Below are 23,081 nucleotides of genomic sequence, written 5' to 3' on the forward strand. Positions count from 1 at the left end.
AAATAATAGTATTAGCAACTACTAAAGGAGTGTCCCCTTAATAGAGGTGAATCCTGAATATGGTTGGTTTTAGCGTTAATAAACCTATATGGCCTATCATTCGATTCACATGAAAGTGTCCCCTTGATAGGAGAGTCCTCTGAATAGGAGTGTCCCAATGGAGGGCTTCTATTGTAATTGTAAAATAACAATGTATCGGGTCATTTTGAACAGTGTTACATGACATATCTACCAGGCATGACTGCACATCAATACATGATTATATGGATTATGGCAATTTAAAAGGCATTAAAAAGGTAGTTTGATCCAATCAAACAGAAACATACTGGCTTTCCCACTGAATATATTGAAACCTTAGCTATGGTGAGCTAATTGTTGCACAGACATTGTATTCATGATGGCTGTAAGGATTTGAGTAAAATTATTTACTAATTTATCCAGACATTTTTTTTTCAGTTATGTGGTATGTTACTGCAGTAATACTACTAAATAAACAAACCTGATAATGATATAGCTGATTCGATTCAGGTGTAGATTCCAAAGGCAGTCCAAACTCAAAACAGCCGCTAAGAAACTGTAAATATACAGTGCTGAGAAGGGGCATGGAACTGAACGTAGGTGTGAAGCTACTAAATAGGCCTGGAAGAACATCCTTTGCTTTAGTACTTTCACCACCATGAAGCAACGCATATATCTGATGCAGAGAATCTAAACGAATCTAAATAATAAAAATTGCATTTACTTTGTCTTCATTCCTGAATATACAGAATTTAAAACCATGACCATATATGTAAGTATAATTAGACTAATTTGGACAAAAGATATTGGCAAATCAATTGTTAATGCAATCTACGGTAAATAAGGTACTTACATACATATACCATCATTGCAAAATGTTGATCTTATTTGACTTAAGCATTTTAATAATTACCTCAGCTCTACTTTGCTGTCTCTGCATGGCTGTGATAATCAACTTGGGGTCAGTACATGACCCCTCTTCTTCAAACTTTGCTGATGATGAAAACTCACTACAAACAAACTCACATATTTCTGAACAAATGTCATTAACTGAAATTGTAGAAAGAAGTTTGTATGCAAAGTATTTGAAAAAAATATTTAGTTGATTGTTATATTTCATATGTTAAAATATCAAACTTGGACAACTCAAAAAGATAAAAAAATAGAACAGTCCACACTTGACCATGGTACTATACTCAAATCATTATCAGATTATTTTCAAAGCATGCCCTTACAATAGCTAAAATGGAGTGTACTCATCCATTGATTCTTTACATTTAAACAGTTGGCAAGCTAGTTTATCATTTGTCAGGCAATTTATTCTTATCATTTACAACTTATATCAAGTTATATAATTCAAACCCTACCTTGCTGCACATGTTTCAAGTCACACTTCTCTGATCGACCTTGTACCGTATTACTTTTGTTAGACTTGTACTGAGGTTGGCTATGATCACTTTTTGAAACTGTTGCCTATAAATAAATAGAAAATAGTTAGGAAAGCATTTATTTAGAAAATTTCAGGGTACAATGCGACTTCAATAATTGTTGTTTAATTGGCGCAATATAACTGTTTGATTATTATTATACAAAAGAGCACCACATTCAAATTCCAAGTAAAATTAATTAATTTACATTTACCAATTGTTGCTCATTATTTTCGTCATATTTCACTTCAGTTTCCAGTTCGGAATCACTAAGTGAGTAATGGACATCTGCTTGGTCTACAGATAAAACACACAAAATATTGAATGACATAAACATTAATAAAAAGCATATCTTATTCTAAAGGTATTAACCATTGGAACAAATTATATTTCTCTATATAAGAATAGATACAAGTTGTAGTAATTCCTATATTATTGGAAAGTGCGACAAAACATACATATTTAAATTTTCAGTTTTTGAATGTGCAAGTCAACTAAAGTCGATAAGTCACAGTATTCAAAGTTAAAAATTGACCAATTATAACAAAGTTTTAAAATGTTATGCTGACTTTAAATGAAATAAAAGGTTCAGCAAAACTCTTAAAGATTTTGGGCAGAACATAGATACAAAGCTGCAATATTCGTTTTAAAGAAATGAACTTGATTGATTTGATGTCGAGGATTGGTCAATGTTGACATTTGACAATTAATCACAAATGTTTTTTTTCATAAGGTGATCGAAAGGATAACTACAACCAAAAGCATTTATAAAAAGAACAAATTGTTCTTCAATAAATTGGTTATAATACATATATATAATACATTGTTATAATTGGTCAATTTTGAACTTTTGAATATACATTTTGAAAACGCTTCCTTCCAAATTCTGTCTACGGGTGGTGATTCTCCCTTCTGCCACTGCTTTTGTTTATGAAATAATAACACTAATAGATATGTTCTGATTTGTGAATGTATTACTAACCTTTGCTTTCTTTTGTTTGGTTGTCTTGGTTACTAGCCCCATTATCAGCTTTCTGATTATTAGTTTTAGGGATAGATGAATTGACAGCCAATAAAAGAAATGCTGCACGTTCTATTACACATTTACAAGCCTCGGAGAAGTTACAGCTATCTTCGTCATTTTCTTCGTTCACTTTCTCTTCCTTTGGCGGCGGTTCCTCCTCCTGATGTTGTAGCTCAAGGGCCAACGCATGTTGCTTTTCTGCAATTGACTCTAAATATATTGGGCGATAATTAAGTAATGCTGAATTTTTTTGAATGGCTATAATTATGTGTATTAATGTTGTAATAAAAATATTACTAGATAAAAAAAAATAATTGGTATTATATATATATTGATTGGAGTTGGGTGTAAGAGTGTCAGAACAACTAGAAAACTTACTAAACATTTGTTTGATTTTAAGTTGTCCTTTTGGTCTGGTTTCACCTTCTTTTTCCTGTTCACTACACTTTGCACTGCTAGCTGTGTCAGACTGGTGTAGTGTCTTGCTGTATGTTGCCCCCCTCTTGTCATGCATTCTTGTAGTGACAAGAATCCTACGCACCTTGTATACAGTCCAATATATCTCAACCAGGGCACTGGAAGGAGCTTGCTTGCTGTTTACATTAAAAAACAAATTAATTCTAAACTAGAATTGAATTTGTCACTTTGATCATACGTTAAAATTTGAAATTTGAGCACAAGCATCCTATGACCTTATTCATATACGCTTATAGTGCTGCTGTGATGTGTCATAGCATATACAGTATATACTATATATTTTATGCTAAAATGATCACCTAATAATTGTTAAGTTGTATACAAATGTTTATAAAATTGCCTACCATGTACAAAATAATGTAGAAATAGCAAGATCAAATTGAACACATATTCACATAATAATAAGAATATTAAAACTGTTGTATGAATATTCTTCAAACAATAACATTCATTCTACAGCACACAGCATTTTAGACTTAAATAATCAACTTTAAAATTGCATACAATAACATACAGCATAGATATCACTTTACCTTGAAGATATATCAAGAATCGGCTGTTGACAATGTTTGAGAAGACAGGCTAGCAAGCATTGTGATGCGCGGTCTAATAGAGCATGCTCAATGTTCTCCCCTTCACTACAATCCCAATCTGAATGTATAAATTATCAATAAAACAACATTAAATTATATTATCAAGAAAAGAATTAAATATTAAATAATAACAGCAGCAACAGACGACAATTTTTAATGGTAGTCACCAGATTTAGGCATATAAAGGTAAAATATATTATATTTTTACCTTTAGATTTTGCATAGGAATGCATCTCTGTAAACATTGTATTGCCAGGCTCTCCAATCTTGCCAACAGCGAGATCAAGTAACTTCATCAAATCAGGTGCTACTTCAAATTCAGAGGAATCATAATCATCGTCACCACTGATTACTGCTTCACACACATGACTCACAATTTTATCTGCACATTTGAAAAAAAAAACAAAAACAAACATGACAGGATTTACAATATCTGAAAAGTAGGTTTAAACGTAAACAAAATCTAAGCTTGATTAATCAAATGGGTAAATTGTTTGGGCTCATAATAGGGATGCTTGTTAAAATGGTGGTTATTTCAACATTTGAATTATTTACATCTAAATGTAATGTTATGAGAAGATAATAGTAATAAAAGTGTTTATGTAGGCAGAGGAATAAAGATCAGGTCAGAGTGCAATTATTCCATACTTCAAATTTTTCAGCACATCACCACCTTTCTCCTAACTTTTCTTGAAACAAGTATTTTGATAAAGAATAAAAATATACATTCTTTCTGTCAACAAACTATATTTGCACATACCTAACTCCTTATTACTGAATGATTCTAGGCCATCTGAGAAAAGTTTACTCTTGAGCCAAGTAGTCGTCTTTCTTTCCTCCTTAGAAGCTGGCATCCACACCAACATTCCTCCAAGACATCTTCCAATCACCAAACTACATGTACGCTCAAGATCCACTAACCACACCCATGATTTGAATGGCTGTTGAACACTGGTGCTTGATGGATTACCTAATTTGTAGAATCCATGATTTGGTTACATTTAAACATATGACATATAACTGGAAGGAAATATCAAGTTTTACAGAAGGGAAAGCCCCATTACTGTGTAAAGAAAAGCAAAGTCAAACACAAATTTACCTTGCATAGGCCATTCTAACTCCTGCTCTTCCAACACAGCAGCTGCTGGCAGTGATCTATTCAAATGGTCAAGTTCAGGGAGTAAGCACAACAGATGGATTAGCAAAGGTCGTGTTACAGTCACAGGAAGTAAGAGAAGTGAATGAAGTATTAGTGACAACATTGCACCAGCAGCAGAATTAAAGAGAACATCTTGTAACTTCTCTCTGAGGGCATAAGATACTTGACAGTGGTTCTGTTGTAGTAAAGCTATAGACCTCTGCAGGACCTCGACAGCATGAGGTAGTAGAAGAGACAGGTGCTGCTGGAGGAGTCCAACACAAGAGGCAACCTATACAAAACCATATTCAATTAATTGGTAGCTTACCTAACAATACTTATACATATATGTTTCGGTATTCTCATACATCATCAGTAAATAAACTGATTATCAAGATATGATTTTTTATGTTGTCAGTACAAGATATCTGATAAAATACATTAAACCTACCCCTTCTCCTGTACTATTGTAACAATAAGCCAACAGGTGTTTTTGAAGTGAGGATAGAAGTTCTCGCAGGTGTGATGGAGGGGCATACTCTTCATGTCGTACCTGCTTTTGACTTTTATCACTGTTCTTCTCCAATTCACCAAAAGCTTGTTCCTAAAAAACAATTAATTGTGTTTTCAACATTTTAGAAATTAGATAGACACAATCATAATTTCCTTTTTCATTGTTAATCTTATTTACAATACTACAGTGCCATAAACTATATTAAATACTTACAGTGTGATAGCCAACATTTCTTAGCAGTGTCTTCATAAGTACTTCTGCTAGATGTGTGTCTTGTCCATCCATTAGCTGATAAGAAGCATCAGTGCTATAAGATGCATCCACCTCAAAGTCAGTGGGAGATGTGAAGCCTAGTAAAGATGCTACATGTATATTCTCTTGAAGACTAGTTAATATGATACCAAGCTGCATCCTCTAGTTAAACAAAAATTGATTAAAAATAGTAAGAAGCTTAAAAGTTACTTACTCTTTCAGTATCAAGGTATCTATCTTTTAGTTTTGAAATAGGCATGGATGTAAGAGTGTTGGGCGGAGGACACTTACAGCAGAATCTTTCACCGTAAAGTTTATATTTTTCCGACCAGCTTAATTTAAACACAGCAATCACCCAAGAAACCTCTGGGTACTGAAAATTACTGTTTTTACCAACTTTTACTAATTTATAACCCTAGACTTCTTTAGACAGTGCTCTCAGAATTGCCTGCCAGACGTCCCGGTGCAATTAAAAAATCATGTCGGGCATTTAGAATTTCTCTGTCCCAAAAGGCAACCTAAAGTATTTTTCCAGACATCAACAAAAAGTACATGAATAGAAATTTCCCACTATTTCAAATATAAATAGAATTTTTCAATGATGAAAGAGGCACCGGTGAACTACTACTCTTCTAATTATAGTAACAACGTTCGTCTGTTGTTCGTACTAATGATGCCGACCGAAATCCCTATACTGTATGTACTGTAGTGGTTAAGTAGTACTGTACTTGTAAATACTTGCGATTGCATACCAAGATAATTTGCATATTAGTCTACAGGTTGTTGGTCGTATATATAATTGTAACAAGAATGTACAAGGACAACACAGAAAAGCGGTACGAGTAAAACAGTGATATTAGACGAGATTACATACTATACTTAAATGTAGATATATGAATGTGAACGTATAGAATAAATACACTTGACTGGGCTGCTGAATCTTTATTTGCTGTACATCACACTATACATAACAGTGCCTATTTGTTGGACACAATCATGCCAAGAAACACAGCTTAGCAGATGATGAAAGGCCATGCTTCCTCTCTCTACTCACAGAGTCACATGCTTTTTCTTCTCCTAGAGAGCTTGAGAATATCTGTGGTGTTGTGTGGGTCGGTTTCAGTAACCTTTTATATTCATTAAAAAAAATCTGACCAATAGGAGGCTGCTGCAGGACTATACAAATATCTGTGGTGTTGTTTAGGATCCGTTTTGGTTCTTTTTATATTCTCACTAAGTTAAGGCTCTGTGTTTTCGTGAGGTTGTACATCACAGTCTTCTTGCCGTTTTAATATCGGAATAACAATTTATACCTCATACATTATATTGATATTGCAACTATATTTCCTAATCAGCTGCCACTGTCAATATATGATGACCAAATGAAATTTATTCTGGTAGGCCAAAAATGTCTCGACACTGACAGTAGTCTAGAGAGGCCTGTCAGCTACTTTAAATTGTAGCTAGCCTAAGGCCATTTTTAGGCTAGATAGGATATAGCCTAGATAGTCCTAGTACTGAGTAGGGCTATCGTTTAAGACCGCCAATGATATCAGCCAGACAATTCGTTGTTGAGTAGATTGTTTAGATTAGGGATTGTTTAATTTGGCGGCTATGTAACACACGATGCAATTTTGTTGATCGCATGCATGTATGTACTTTTTTAAAATAATGTATACCTACCACCACCACTAGGGTTAACTGTACATTACTGGCCTAATCAAGTAGAAGTAGGTGTTTATAAACGACACGTGTGTAATACTAATAGCCACTCCATTATAATTATTTTTTACACACAATTCAGTGAGGTTGGGGGGGGGGGGGGTTGTAGGGCGGGGTTGAAGTTTGAAATATGCAATTGTAAATCATAATAATGTATCTCTATAATTATTATTATTATATAATATTGTCAAGACAACCCAAAATTGTACAATTCTGCGAGGCCTGTGGTCTGTAGATAGGAAAAGAGAGCAGAGTGAGGCAAGAGAGTCCTCAGAATATAATTCTGACATTTACAGGGAAGTAAATCTATGTTTTATAAACCAATAGTTGTTATGAGACTCCACCAGATTGCCAGGCAAAAGGTGAAACCTTGTAAATTCCTGCAGGTAGAATAAGTGAAAGAAATTTAGATACCTGTCCTCTAGATAAACTATCCCATCTATCAGGTCCTTGTGGTAGCAGAGTATGAAGAAGCTCCATTCTCTCTCTAAGGGGAGGAAGCAATAAAGGTGCTCCTATAGATAGCGTTTCATTTACAGCCTGCAGAAAACAAGTAAGAATATAAATACTCTTTTACTTAAAAAATAGTAATTCTGAAATAAACTATGGTGCTTCTATAGGTTTAAAATTAACAAACATTAGTTTAAGTTTAATAATTAATTAATGGAAAAGTTTTAAAATTATTTTATCATCCTGAATTCAAGGTTTTATTTTCTTACACAATTCATTAAAGTAGTAATACATTATTAATAGATCATAACATTTTACCTTCTGAACACACCCTGGGGTACTTGAATCCATTAGCCTAAACAAGAGATGTCTAAGTGGTCTGGCTTGGTTACCAAGGATACTAGCTGCAACACCACCTGCTTGTGCCAATTGGAGATGAGTACACAGTAATTTTAGGCAGAGCATTACAAAATGATGATGTTCCCTAAAAAACAAACAATAACAAGTTAAAAGCTAATATTAATTCATTTAATAATAATTTTAAATTGCACTTTGTTGTCAGTGGTTTAGTTTACCTTGGAGTGGGAAATGGAACTGGTGGATGTGTTTGGTCAAAGCCATCACAGTATCTTTCAAGGAATGACCGTAGATGACTGAATGTCCCTTCTTGAAGATCTACACAAAACGGCCTATGCCATGCTACAACTTGTCTAGAATAAAAATCAAACACACAAATCTATTGAGAGATAATGATCATTATAAACTAGACGAATTATAGATTCTATTTCGTCATCAGCCTATGTCGCTACGGAGTAGTACGAGAGAGAGTACCGCGCATGCGTATGCCAGTTGTACCGTTCATGTACATGCTGCTAGTCATTTTCACTTATCAGATAGAAGAATAAATTTCCAAACTACAGTTTTTCAAAGTTTTTGTAGAATTTCCATCTAGACTGGTCAATTCAGATAAGTATATAGACACTACAGACCGTTTTTTAGAACAGGTTATTTCTTGTTTTCTCTATGGAGAACAGTGATTACATTTCTACTACGCCTAGGTCAAGCGAGGGTTTTCCCGCCGGCGCGCTTCCCGCCGTAGTAGGCGATGAAGAGACGGACCCCCCGCTATCGCCAACAGCGAAGGGCTCATCGCTTGTAAATGTGTTAGCTGCAATGCAGCGTAGTATGACAGAGACTAATACACTGTTGGGCGAGCTTAGTAGAGCCAAGCCTATTCAATTGTCTTCAAATGAAGCAATTAACACACCAGCTTCACAGGAAGCATACACACTAGCTTCACAGGAAGCATACACTCCAGCTTCACAGGAAGCATCAAATACTGCACATGCAGCACATACCTCTAATGATAACTCAAATAATCACCCCATATCGGAGGACGAGGCCTTGAGCATATTCGGAGGGGATGAATTTGAAGAGGCTGAAGAGGTGGAGGAGGAAAATGTAGACTCCATCCTTAATCTAATAGATACGTCCCTATGTGTTGACAACACTGCTGGGCCTGACATATCGGAAAAAATCGCAAAGATAATAAATGCTAAATTTGAATCTGCACTGAGTCTAGATAAACGCAAGGCTATCATTGAGAGATATAAGATACCGGGAAATCTAAAAGAAGTATATGTACCAAAAGTAAATGACCAAATTTGGAATGGACTGAAGTCTTTTAATAAACAAAGGGATCTGCGTGTAGCAGCCCTACAGGACTCAGTCGTAAAGGCCACAAGTGCCATTGCTATTTGTATCGAAGATATGCTTAAGGCGAAAGAATCCAAAAAGGCTCCTGATTATAAGCTAACAGCTACCCGCCTGTTTGACTCTGTAGCCCTCTTGGGTTTTGTCAACAAAGAGTTATCGTATAAAAGGAGGGACACATTAAGACCGCTATTAAGCACAGACCTCAAAAATGCATGTTTAAGAACAAACAAACCTGAAAGAATGCTATTTGGCAATGACTTAAAACAGGTTATGACTGATTCAAAACTGGAAGGGAGGATTATGAAAAACCAGGGACAAGTAGGCAGATATGCCCCATACACTACACAGAGAAGGCCTTTTTTACCTCAGAGAGGGTACAACCCTCAGACATATCGACAAAACTATCAACAACACCAGGTAAATCCCCACGCCAGCGGACAAAGGGGACAGTCCGGACAGTACCAGGGAAAAAGAGGCAGGATGTTCAAGAATTACCGGCGATAGATTCACAGGTAAAGGCACACTCTGTGTTAAATGATCTTAAACGATACTTAGACTATCGAATAGAACATTTTGTTGGTGGCCAATTGAAAAAATTTATAGAAAAATGGCAAGAACTAACTTCTGATCATACAATCCTAAATTCAGTGAAGGGTGAAATAATACAATTTTTAAGTCCTCCACCACAAACCATTACACGTCCATCAAATTTTATTGCAAAGAATCACATCAACTTAGTAGAACATGAAATACAGACACTGTTAACTAAACGTGTACTGGTTAAATGTGCATATGAACCAGGGGAATATGTATCTCCAATTTTTTCAGTTCCTAAGAAAGATAATAGGGTACGCATAATCTTAAATTTAAAATCACTAAACAAATATATTGAATATAAACACTTTAAAATGGACACAATCAATACCGCATTAAGTATGATAACGAAGAATTGTTGGATGGCCTCTATTGACTTAAAGGATGCATATTATAGTGTGGGAATACACAAGAATTCTCAGAAGTATCTAAAATTTCACTATCAGGGAGAACTTTATAAATTTACAGCATATCCAAATGGTCTTTCCTTTTGCCCACGAACATTCACCAAACTTTTAAAACCACCACTTAGTTTTCTGAGAAAGAGAGGACATATTTTATGTGCCTATATTGATGATTTACTATTAGTAGGATCCACATACAAGAGATGCGTTGATACTATTATGGAAACAATAAAGATGTTTGATAATTTAGGTTTTGTCATACATCCTGAAAAATCAGTTTTTATACCTACACAAAGTATCACATTCTTAGGTTTTAACATTAATTCAGGAAATATGAAAATTACTTTGACAAGTCCAAAAATTGATCGACTTACTAACTGTATTACCAGGATATTGGCAACATCTACTCCAACAATTCGAGAGATAGCACAGATTATTGGGTATATGGTGTCAAGCTTCCCTTCTGTACAATATGGTAAATGCCATTATCGGGCAGTGGAGAGGGATAAGATTAATGCTTTAAAGACAGCCAGAGGAAATTTCGACTCTAAAATGTGCTTGTCGTCCTCGGCTATTGAGGATCTACAATGGTGGCTGATAAACCTACCACAATGTTTTAATGTAATTGGACATTTAGCAATTGATTTAACTATTTACACAGACGCCTCTCTTTCTGGTTGGGGGGCAGCAATGGGTGAAGCCGCTACAGGTGGTCATTGGACAGTAAATGAGAGAAAATACCATATAAATTATTTAGAGCTATTAGCTGCATATTTTGGCCTGAAATCCTTTTCCAAACAAGTTCTAGGTAAACAGGTAAAGCTCATGATTGACAATACTACTGCTGTTTCCATTATAAATAATATGGGAACATGTCACAGTGACCCTTGTAATGATATTACACGGACAATTTGGGCATTTTGTGAAAGTAATAATATTTGGATTACTGCAGCCCACATACCAGGAGTGCTTAATGTTACTGCTGATTTTGAATCTCGAAGAGTGCATGTATTTATTTTATATTACTTTAGTTCCTATTATAATAGAAGTTTCTGCCCTATGAATATTCATTTATTCTGTTACTTTCTTATTTGCATTCTCATTTACATATTATTTGCCAAGTGTGCACAGTGTGCTGTTTCTCCTTTGTTTTCCTTTGTCCTAATTTTCTTTTGTTCTGTTCAGTTGTTGTTTGCCTGTGCAAGGGTACAGGTCTGTGCAAGTGCACAGCAGCCATTATTTTTCTTTTAGCAGCTCTAGCTCTACAGTTTATTATTTACACTTTATTACTATTGGATATCTCTGGGATTTTACTTTGTTTTGGAATTACTTTGCAAATGTTGACATTATTGTGGATGGTGCATATTAAAGGAAGTACTTTAAACATTAATTTTACTCTTTTAATTTCTGTATGTTGTGAGAGCTGCGTACATTAAAACAAGGAATCAACAGCAGCTGACCTAATTGGTAGATCCAATTAAAGTAAAAGAAAAATAATTATATAGTAATAATTATGGAGAAAAGAGAGAGAACGTTAACCGAGAAGGGTCTCGAATATAATCGTGATGTGAAGATTAGGGCCTTTACTAGTGAAAGGAGGCGGTTGCACAGACTTATAGACGCTGTGAGTGACGCCGTAGAACCAAATGAGGGTATCATAAGTGACATGGTAGACCAGGAGATAATACTGCGTGAAGTATACTCAGAGCTCTGTCCACTTTTGAATGTTGTTGAAAGAGAAGAATACACTAATATGTTGCAGTTGTCGCATAATGAAGTGACAAAAGATCTGCATCGACGAGGTCAAGTTGCCGAAGCTGAGAATCTAGGTGTAGATACATCTGGTAATGTACAAGCTAGTGTGAAACCATGTCGTTCAGTAAAAAGTAATTCCTCTAGGCACTCAACACAACATTCTTCACATCACTCTCATTCATCAAGACATTCGTTTCGGAAGTCGAAACAGTCATCTAATGCTTCTTCTACTTCCCGGAGATCTTCGTCAAGTGCAAAAAGGGAACACTTAAGAATTCTCGAAGAAGCCAAAAGGGCAGAATTGAAAGCTGAATTAGAATTTAGTGGAATGGAACACAAACTTAAAGAACATAAACTTAAGGTTGAACGTGAAGCGGCAGAACATAAATTTAAGATGGAGGAGAAGATGTTAGAAATTGAGTTTGAAACTACTTTGATTGAGCAACAGAAGGAGTTAGCAAAGATGGAAGCTAGAATAGATGTCTTGCGTGAGGAGGATGTAGTGAGTGATGACTCACAGGCATTGCTAAGTGGCGATGACGATGATTACATTCCTCTTGGGTTGCAGAAATTTCTTGATGATCTACCAAAGGCGGTTGGTGAACCAACGGCAGTTGTGGCAAGATCTAAATCTGTTGCAGAATCGGCTCAATTTACTATTCCTTCCTCAAATGTATCTACAACCACGAGTGTGACTGTACGTACCTCTGCCACTTCTACTTATATTGCAAAGTCGGCAATAGACACTTCCACCCATATTATTTCCACTAACATTAACCAACCATTATCATTTGCAGATGTACGCAACACTACTGTTACCAAGGTCCCAAATATTAATGCTTCTAGTACAATGCCTGCAACTAACTTTAATATTAATTCAACAGCTTCTCAGGCGTACACAGTTCCTGCAAGTTCAATTTATGCTAATGTACCATCACTGTACGTTCCAATTTACACCTCTACCTACGTGCCTGTGTGTGCGACGTCAACTTACGCTACAAGTGCGTCGTCAGTTGGTGTACCTGTGAATTACTTACCAGTTTGTACAGCGTCAGTGAGTATACAGCCCACGTCAAATTACGTTCCAATTTGTGCGTCGTCAGAAGTACCTAGTACTTACGTGCCATTTAGTGCAGCACCAATGACTTACCTTCCTGTTCCGGTGTGTGTGTCATCTGGCACTACACCTTCGACGCATCTATATACTTCATCAATTAACACAACTTCTATATCATCATCTAAGAGTGTACCTGTAGTGTCTATTCAGTCGTCTACTGTAGGTGTGCCTGCAGCTGATGTGCGACCAGATCAAGTATCCATTTATGACACTAACATTTTACGTCAACTTACCGATTCATTTAAGCTACCGCCTGTTGTAGTGGAGAAATTTGATGGAAACCCACTGAAGTTTCCTACGTGGGAAGCAGCATTCTCTTCCTTGATAGAATGTAAGGCGGTCTCAGTTAATGAAAAATTGTATCTGCTAAGACAACATCTGGATGGTAAACCAAAAAGTTTGGTGGAGAACTACTTGTTACTTGGAACGGAAAATGCGTACTTGAAGGCTAGGCAAGAGTTGCGCAATAGGTATGGTCACAGCTCCGTTTTAGCACAGGCATTCATGAAGAAGTTGGATTCCTGGCCCAAGATTAATGGAAGAGATCACGTAGGGTTACGCGACTTTTCTGACTACATAAATGAAATTGTAACTGCTCAGGCCACAATCCCAGATTTAGGCATACTTAACTACTCTGCGGAGAATTGCAAGATTCTTAATAAGTTGCCAGTTTACATTGAGACCAAATGGAGAGGGATAGTGGCTTCGTGTCAAAAGAATCAAATAAGTCCATCCTTTGCGCAATTTGCTGTCTTTTTGACAAATAAGGCAGAAGAAGCTAATCTTCCTATGCTGGAAGCTACGAGACAGATGAAGGATTCTTCTCGTTATGCAAAGGAGGACCACAAACCAAGAAAATCCAGCCATTTGACTTTGAAAACAGATGTATCGACGGAAACTGAGAACATCAAAACAGACCAAAAGAAGAGTGAGGCACCTACTACATGTCCCTTTTGTAAGTCCTCGCATTCATTAGACAAATGTGATTCCTTTAAGGTTCAGCCAGTGCATACAAAGAAGAAATTTATCTTTGCATCCAAATTATGCTTTAGGTGTGGTACTGGTGGTCATTTTGCAGCGCACTGCAAGACTGAGGTGAAATGCCATCACTGTAATAGCAAAGGACATATATCCTGTCTTCACTTCGACAAGCTAGCGAGTGTGGATGGCAAATGCACTGTGGTATGCGGAGATGAAACCGTATGCAATGATAACTCTATGATTTTACCGGTATGGGTTAGAGGTAGAGGTAGTATATCCGAAAGACTGGTTTACTGTATCTTAGACTCACAAAGCAATACCTGCTTCATTAAAGAAGATATGGTTGGTAAACTGGGTGTGAAATCTCATCCCGCACAACTTAAACTTTCTACCATGCATGCTTCATGTTCCTTAATAGATTGTATGAGGGTAGCTGATCTCGAAATAGTAAGCTTTGACAGGAAAGAAGTAATACCTCTACCAGCCGTCTACACGAGAGACAGCATACCAGCTAAAAGGTCGCAGATACCGACACCAGAGGTAGCGAGCAAGTGGGATCACCTAAAACAAATTGCTGATAAAATTGTTCCTCATATGCAAGATGTTCCAGTTGCCTTGTTGATAGGAAATAATGTGCCCTGTGTACTACGACCTCGGAACATTATTGCTGGTGAAGAAAACCATCCATATGCTCAACAATCTATACTTGGCTGGGGAATAATTGGCACCATTTGTAAACCGGAGGATGTTACGTCTCATCGTTTGGTCTCCTACATTACTAACACGGTTAAACACAAAGAAATAATATTACCAATTCACATTAAAGAAATGATGGAAGTTGATTTTTCAGATAGAGGTGTTGGCGTTTCCATGTCAGTTGAAGAAAGACGGTTTCTGAATATCCTAAGTGATAATATTCGTCAGAGAAGTGACGGACATTACGAGATGCCATTACCACTCCGTTCACCAAATGTAAATCTTCCTGATAATAAACCATTGGCTGTTAAACGATTCAACGGTCTGAGGAAACGATTTACAAAGCAACCAGAGTTCATGAGAGATTATTTAGGTTTCATGAAGGATGTACTGGCTGATGTAGCGGAAGAAGTTCCTAAAGACACAAAGCCTGTTATCGGAAGAATAAACTATGTACCACACACGGGAATATATCACCCAAAAAAACCTGGTCAAATAAGAGTGGTATTTGATTGTTCTGCCATATATCAAGGTATATCATTGAATGAACGTTTGTTGCCCGGTCCGAACCAAATTAACAGTCTACTTGGAATTTTGCTGAGGTTTAGACAGGAGAACGTCGCAATAATGGCTGACATCAAGGGGATGTTTCATCAATTCTTTGTTGCTAATGCGGATAGAGATCTGCTGCGGTTCCTGTGGTTTAAAGACAATAATCCAAACAATGAAGTAATTGAATATAGAATGATGGTTCATCTGTTCGGAGCAACTAGCTCGCCAGGTTGCTCTAATTTTGGTTTGAAGAGAGCAGCTGAAGATGGCGAAAAATTCTATGGAAAAGAAGCAGCAAACTTCATAAAGAATGACTTCTACGTCGATGATGGTTTAAAGTCCCTGTCTACAGCTGATGAAGCAATAAGATTAATACAAAATAGTACAGGTATATGTGCTAAAGCCGGTTTGAGACTGCATAAATGGATCTCAAATGATAGGAAAGTTCTCAGCTGTATTCCAGAAGGACAACGAGGCAAGTCATTATATAACATCAATGTGAAGTCTGACACTCTACCTATTGAAAGAGTGTTAGGCGTATCGTGGTGCATCGAAAGTGATGAGTTCAAATTTAGGGTGCAACTAAATGATTATCTCCCTACCAGACGAAATGTTCTCAAGACCGTATGCTCCATTTACGATCCGTTAGGATTTATCGCTCCTGTCCTTATTGTTGCAAAGATGGTTCTGCAAAGTGTCTGTGCACAGAATCTTGATTGGGACGATCCTTTGGGTCCCGAAGAGCAGAGCAAATGGGAGAGATGGTGCGAAGACATTAAGAACTTAAATACACTAAGCATACCACGTTGTTATAAACCAATCAATTTTAAAGCAGTGACCGCAGAATGTCATCATTTTTCAGATGCAAGTGAAGCTGCGTACGGTCAATGCTCGTACTTGCGATTAATTGATGGAGATGGGAAGGCAGCCGTCTCCTTTTTGCTTGGCAAGGCCAGGGTAACTCCTGCTAATAAGAAGATTACGATACCTCGCCTTGAGTTGAACGCAGCAGTGGTATCAGCTCGAGTCAGTCATATTCTGAAGAATGAGATGGATATTAAAGTACCAATAAAGGATTACTTTTGGACCGATAGTAAAGTTGTACTAGGGTACATACAGAATGTAGCTACACGGTATCAAATGTTTGTTGGTAATCGAGTGCAACAAATTCATGACCAAACTGATGTTGATGATTGGCACTACATCAATTCTTTAGATAACCCAAGTGATGAGGCAAGCCGAGGGCTGACAACTCTCAAATTACTTACAACTTCAAAGTGGATCGGTGGACCGGATTTTCTGAAGCAGGATGGTGAATTAAAATGTTTGAGACAAAATGCCGTCGACGAGGAAGCAACAAAACTTGTTTCCACAGAATTTAAACGCTCGTTTGCTGTCACAGCTGTAATTACAAGTAAGAATGATGTGATTGGTAGAATAATTAAGAAGTTCTCCAAATGGAAAATGGTAAAGATAGTGATTGCTCGACTTTTAAACCTTAAGACCAGATTAATTACTGCAGCAAAAATCAAACTTAAAACCTATGGCATCATGAACAAGTTATCTGGTGACTTCATACCGACTGTTGATGATTTGCAGGTAGCAGAGACAATAATCATTCGTTCTGTACAATGTGAACATTACTTACCTGAATTTAATGTTTTGCAAAACTTTAAAGATGACTTACCGGACCGAGATGTGGCTAAAAGCAAGAAATTTGCACTCAAGAATTCCCGTTTGTGTAAATTACATCCAATTCTAGATGAATCTGGAATTCTGAGAGTTGGCGGTCGAATACATTATTCGTCTATGCCTATGGAAATAAAACATCCTATAATCATACCAAAATACTCACCTTTAATGACTCTTCTTGTTGATCACCACCACAAGAAAGTAAACCATATGGGCAGAAGTGCCACGTTAAACAGTCTAAGACAAGGTGGTTTCTGGTTGATTGGCGCAGTATCCGCTGTCTCACAATACTTACGAAAATGTGTGACATGTAGACGATCCAGAGGTCAACTAGGTGCCCAAAAAATGGCCGACTTACCTATTGATAGACTGTCGGAATCGCCCCCATTTACATATTGTGGAGTTGATTTATTTGGCCCATTTATTATCAAAGAGAGAAGGAGTCGAGTCAAGAGATATGGTGTAATATTTACTTGTATGGCGTCTCGGGCTATACATCTTGAATCAGTCAACTCACTAGAAACAAATTCATTCATAAACGCCTTACGACGTTTCTTAAGCATAAGAGGTCCAGTATACCAGATGCGATCGGACCAGGGAACAAATTTTGTTGGGGCGATCAACGAGTTCTCTAAAGTGCAAAACTTTCTACGTGACCAGCAATGTAGATGGATACTTAATGTTCCCTCAGCAAGTCACATGGGAGGCGTATGGGAACGTCAAATAAGGACTGTGCGCAGTGCGTTGACACCATTATTGAATAGCTGTGGAGATCATCTGTGTGACGAAACTTTTCGCACATTTTTGTGTGAGGTACAGAGTATTTTAAATTCACGTCCGTTAACTGTAAACAATCTTTCAGATCCTACAGCTCCAGAAGCACTCACACCGAATCACTTATTGACAATGAAGTCAAATATTCTGTTACCACCACCAGGCGAATTCCAGGCAAGTGATATATATTGCTGAAGGAGATGGCGGCGGGTCCAGTTTATGGCCAATCAGTTTTGGCATCGGTGGCGTAACGAGTATCTCACCACTCTTCAAACCAGACAAACGTGGAACGTCACTAGAAGGAATTTTTGTGTAGGTGACATAGTTATCATCAAGGATGAAAATGCACCACGCAATGATTGGAAGCTTGGTCGAATTGTGGAAGTGATGAAGAGCAAGGATGATCTCGTAAGGAAGGTCAAACTTCGTCATCAGAGTGGTCATTACGAACGACCTATTCACAAGTTGATATTGTTAGTGGCTAGTGATTCTTGAAGTGGTCCAATCCCAGTCAGGGAGCCAACCGTTTGATGCGTATTGAGAAAATGGAATCAAGAAATTTGTTTATTTTCATATGAACGTTTTGCTTGGATATGCATTAGAACTTTTGAGTGTACTTTTATTTTATGTTTCAACAAGAACTTTTATATTTAATTTACAAGGACTTCAATGTTAATGTAATTACTTTACGTCCTTGAGGGAGCCATGTTACTGCAGAGTGCATGTATTTATTTTATATTACTTTAGTTCCTATTATAATAGAAGTTTCTGCCCTATGAATATTCATTTATTCTGTTACTTTCTTATTTGCATTCTCATTTACATATTATTTGCCAAGTGTGCACAGTGTGCTGTTTCTCCTTTGTTTTCCTTTGTCCTAATTTTCTTTTGTTCTGTTCAGTTGTTGTTTGCCTGTGCAAGGGTACAGGTCTGTGCAAGTGCACAGCAGCCATTATTTTTCTTTTAGCAGCTCTAGCTCTACAGTTTATTATTTACACTTTATTACTATTGGATATCTCTGGGATTTTACTTTGTTTTGGAATTACTTTGCAAATGTTGACATTATTGTGGATGGTGCATATTAAAGGAAGTACTTTAAACATTAATTTTACTCTTTTAATTTCTGTATGTTGTGAGAGCTGCGTACATTAAAACAAGGAATCAACAGCAGCTGACCTAATTGGTAGATCCAATTAAACAGAATATAGATACAGAATGGATGCTAAATTCTAAAACCTTATGTGAGGTTCTAACGAAACTTAATGTTCTACCCACAATTGATTTATTTGCATCAAGACTAAATAAACAATTTGATAAATACATCTCTTACAGGCAAGATCCATATGCAACAGATATTGATGCGTTTACAATATCATGGCAAAATATATTATTCTATTGCTTTCCCCCTTTTAATTGTGTTCTCAGGGTTATACAGAAAATAATACAAGACAAGGCGCAGGGAATTCTAGTAGTACCAGATTGGCCATCCCAATCGTGGTACCCCATGCTGCTGGGGATACTCGAGGAAGCAACACAAATTCAACCGGCACCAGACCTTCTGTTGATGCCAGCACAACCGGGATTGATTCATCCTCTACACAAGAAACTACGACTGCTCATATGTCATGTATCAGGAGAAGCTTATTATCAAAGGGATTTACCTCAGGCACAATAGAGATCATACTAGCATCGTGGCGAGCAGGAACAAAGGTTCAATATCAAACTATGGCTAACAGATGGTTTGAATTTTGTGAGAGAAAAAATTGTGACATTATTTCACCACATGTGACATTACCACTTGAGTTTTTATCAGATATGTTTAATTCAGGTTTATCGTACAGTTCTATTAATACTGCTAGAAGTATGTTGTCTTCTCTTTTTGCTGTAGGTCAAGAGTATGCATCTTTTGGTCAATTACCTATTGTGAAACGCTTTATGAAGGGTATTTTTGAATTAAGACAATCTTTACCAAGGTACAGTTATACATGGAATGTCAATGTTGCCCTAGATTACATCAGAGGGCAACCATCAATCAAAGAATCATCGCTGAAAGAAATATCACAAAGATTGGCGTTCTTATTGTGTCTTTTAAGTGGTCAAAGGTGCCAGACGATATTAAATCTCTCGATTGCAAATATGGAAAAGAGTGATCATAAAATTGTTTTCTATGTAACTGAAAAATTAAAGCATACACGGGTTGGCTCACATCAAAAGCCATTGGAATTCAATGCGTTTCCATCTGACAAAAAATTATGCATTGTGTCTTTGTTGACAGAATATCTTTCACGTACAAGTGTTTTTCGCCAGGATAAGGCACAGCTACTGTTAAGTTACATTTCCCCACATAAGCCCATTTCAAAGGATACAGTGTCCCACTGGGTAAAGAAATTCATGTGTAATGCAGGTATAGATACAGTCCAATATAAGCCCCATAGTACCAGATCAGCCTCAGCTTCTCATCTTCTAAATAAAAATGTTGACCTAAACAACATCATGAAGTCAGCTGGTTGGGCTAAGGAGGAAACTTTTCAGAAATATTATAATCGTATAGCACCTCCTACTTTTAATTATGGTACTGCAGTTCTTGAGTCATGCTCAAGCGAGAAATGAAGTGTTATTGAAACCATGTTTGCATTGTTTAAAGTTAATGTTTCTTATAGTTACTATCCAAAGGTATGTTTTACAGTGTTATTATACCTGAATGTTATTTTTCCTGTAAGCAGTGTATAATACAGGAAATACAGTGATTTCAGTTAATTATTTACAGACTAAAGTATCGTACTACATAGTTTTGTGGTAATAAAGTGTTTTCTATTGAAAGAATGTAAACGACTTGAATGACTGTTAATTTGTTTATTAATCTGTTTTTCCACCGTTTTGCGAATACTGGCTCACTGTGCTCTAAAGTCTCGTACTACTCCGTAGCGACATAGGCTGATGACGAAATAGAATTGAAAATTAAACGAGACTTACCTGTAAGTTGAAGTTTAATTGTAATTCTATGAGTCATCAGCCGGGAGTGGAGGAGTTGTACGCCCTCCCTTACGTAGGTTGGCCCTGACCCAGACTCCTCCACTCTCCTCACTGAGCCTGTATTCTGCTCTAAAGACTGGCATACGCATGCGCGGTACTCTCTCTCGTACAACTCCTCCACTCCCGGCTGATGACTCATAGAATTACAATTAAACTTCAACTTACAGGTAAGTCTCGTTTAATTTTCAATTATATGCATTGATTTAAATAAAGATAATTGATTTTAAAAAGATATGATTGATCGATTTTGTCAGAATCTTTAATTATTCATAATATATATGAAAGATAGGATCTCGGTAACGCAAATACAACAGCATGTGAAAAAATAAAATAGCCAACATAATATCTTCACCGAGTCTAATTGTATTGATTTGCATATTAAATGAAAGCCAATGAACCATTCTATATTTTGACACAAACATTTGCAGGGCTTACTATATTAAAAATTGGAGTATTTTGAGGTTAAAAATGACATTTTGAAATGAAAATGAAGCACGAGAAGTCGTCGGTGCTGTGCTTGATGACAATGGCTCGGATATTGATGTCGATTACAATGTAGGCCTAGCTAGCTAGGCCTCTTCGAAAGAAATTGATGAAGGCCAAGGCAGGACGTGGACTCCTCTATGCTTAGGTCCAGTAGGTCAGTGCTAGGCTACTACTACTATATTAGCTAGCTTGGCCTAGACCTAGCTAGCTGTACAAATATTGCTAAACACCTTATAATAACATTATGATGAACATTTGTTTTATTAATTTTTTTAAATTATCAATAGTTTATCAATATAAGTTATTTGCAAAATACTACCCTGTCAAAATGTTTGTTTATTCTCGCATTGATAAAAAATGAGCTGGCAAGTAGGAAATACCTCACTGACATGTACTGGCAGTACAGAACAATGGGCCAAAAAAAAATTCGGCATTCAATGGGTTAAAAAAGTTTTTAACATAGAAGGCTTACCTATCTGTTGGAAGTGCTGTCCACACAATACTATGCGATGTACCTGCTGATATCTGATGAACTGTTACTCCTTCTAAACCTACCACTTTCTTGGGACGTGTGATTGGACTGGTAGTGTGACTTTGTCCACATTGACCCATTGCGTTGTTACCCCATGCATATACTTCATTATCTATTAAAGAAATTATATCACAAGATTAATAATAAACAAATAACCTATATAAAAATTATTCCCATATCATTTGATAGGAAGGTTTTGATTTTGGATTACAAAACAATTCTAATTTGCATGCAAAGAATATGGTTGTACTTTGTGTTTGATTTGATACCAGATTGAGTACGACAGTTTTAGGTACAGCACCCCTATTAGGGAACAATTTAGTGGCTCCTGAATGTGTCCCTTTTATAGTGATTCTACTATAAGTTGCATACAATTAAAAGCAGACATACCATGGCTAAGAGCAAGACAATGGCTATCTCCCATTGATATATCAACGATCCTAATTGACTGGAGATCTTCAATGACCTTAGGTCTAAGGATAGTGATCTCTGATGATCCACACCCTAATGTTGCACCATGCCCCCACGCATATACCTAAAAGATACAAAAATAATTAGAATAGTGTATACCAATCAGCAGTCGCAGAACTATTTTAAGGGGGTCACCCAAGATCCCTCAGAGGGCCGTACCGGTAGATACTGAGTATTTGTGGCAAAGGAAATTTTGTTAAATGATACCCTTAGATGGCTGGAAATGGTACTCTTGCACGTAAAATTCATGGTAAATAGAAATGACACTCTATATCGGGCAACAATAGCAAACAGATTGTATCACGCCTGTTTTTCCGCCGGTCAATGCAATTATTATGGAGAAATCAACGACCTATATGACGGGTTTTATCACGAACACAGTGTGTAGTTGCCTATCGTATCTTCTCACACACAAAAGCAATCCAAACAGTCAAGAAAAAAAAAATGCTGACCGCCGCCGAGAATTTTACAGTAGACGGAGGTATGCATTCTCGGAGTGCCTTCCTAGTTTTATATTGAATTGTATACATTAGGTTTTGACAAAAGGTCAAAATACAAAGCTCTATAAAATCAAATAATTTTTTTTCACATTTCCTGAGGGTTAACCTTTGATTTATGAGGTTAGATGTATAAACAGTATTAGGTTTAAGGGTATGTTCAGAC

At 36.7% G+C, this 23,081-nt stretch overlaps 1 protein-coding gene across 5 annotated transcripts in view; it reads right to left on the bottom strand.

Moving 5' to 3' along the window:
* Nucleotides 1-23,081, bottom strand: part of LOC140062970 (probable E3 ubiquitin-protein ligase HERC1) — a 64,887-nt gene that overhangs the window by 34,005 nt on the left and 7,801 nt on the right. For all 5 annotated transcript variants that reach the window (XM_072109375.1, XM_072109374.1, XM_072109372.1 and 2 more), the window contains 17 exons: nt 22,338-22,482; nt 21,888-22,059; nt 8,191-8,325; nt 7,934-8,099; nt 7,580-7,705; nt 5,405-5,605; nt 5,129-5,281; nt 4,639-4,969; nt 4,300-4,509; nt 3,748-3,921; nt 3,480-3,597; nt 2,848-3,062; nt 2,428-2,679; nt 1,660-1,742; nt 1,386-1,491; nt 932-1,068; nt 500-718 (listed from right to left, as the gene is read on the bottom strand). In XM_072109375.1, the coding sequence (XP_071965476.1) occupies nt 500-718; nt 932-1,068; nt 1,386-1,491; nt 1,660-1,742; nt 2,428-2,679; nt 2,848-3,062; nt 3,480-3,597; nt 3,748-3,921; nt 4,300-4,509; nt 4,639-4,969; nt 5,129-5,281; nt 5,405-5,605; nt 7,580-7,705; nt 7,934-8,099; nt 8,191-8,325; nt 21,888-22,059; nt 22,338-22,482 (2,943 nt within the window). The remainder of the gene's footprint in view (nt 1-499; nt 719-931; nt 1,069-1,385; nt 1,492-1,659; nt 1,743-2,427; nt 2,680-2,847; nt 3,063-3,479; nt 3,598-3,747; nt 3,922-4,299; nt 4,510-4,638; nt 4,970-5,128; nt 5,282-5,404; nt 5,606-7,579; nt 7,706-7,933; nt 8,100-8,190; nt 8,326-21,887; nt 22,060-22,337; nt 22,483-23,081) is intronic.

The sequence above is a fragment of the Antedon mediterranea genome, chromosome 11 (genome assembly GCF_964355755.1).
Source record: "Antedon mediterranea chromosome 11, ecAntMedi1.1, whole genome shotgun sequence".
Classification (NCBI taxonomy): domain Eukaryota; kingdom Metazoa; phylum Echinodermata; class Crinoidea; order Comatulida; family Antedonidae; genus Antedon; species Antedon mediterranea.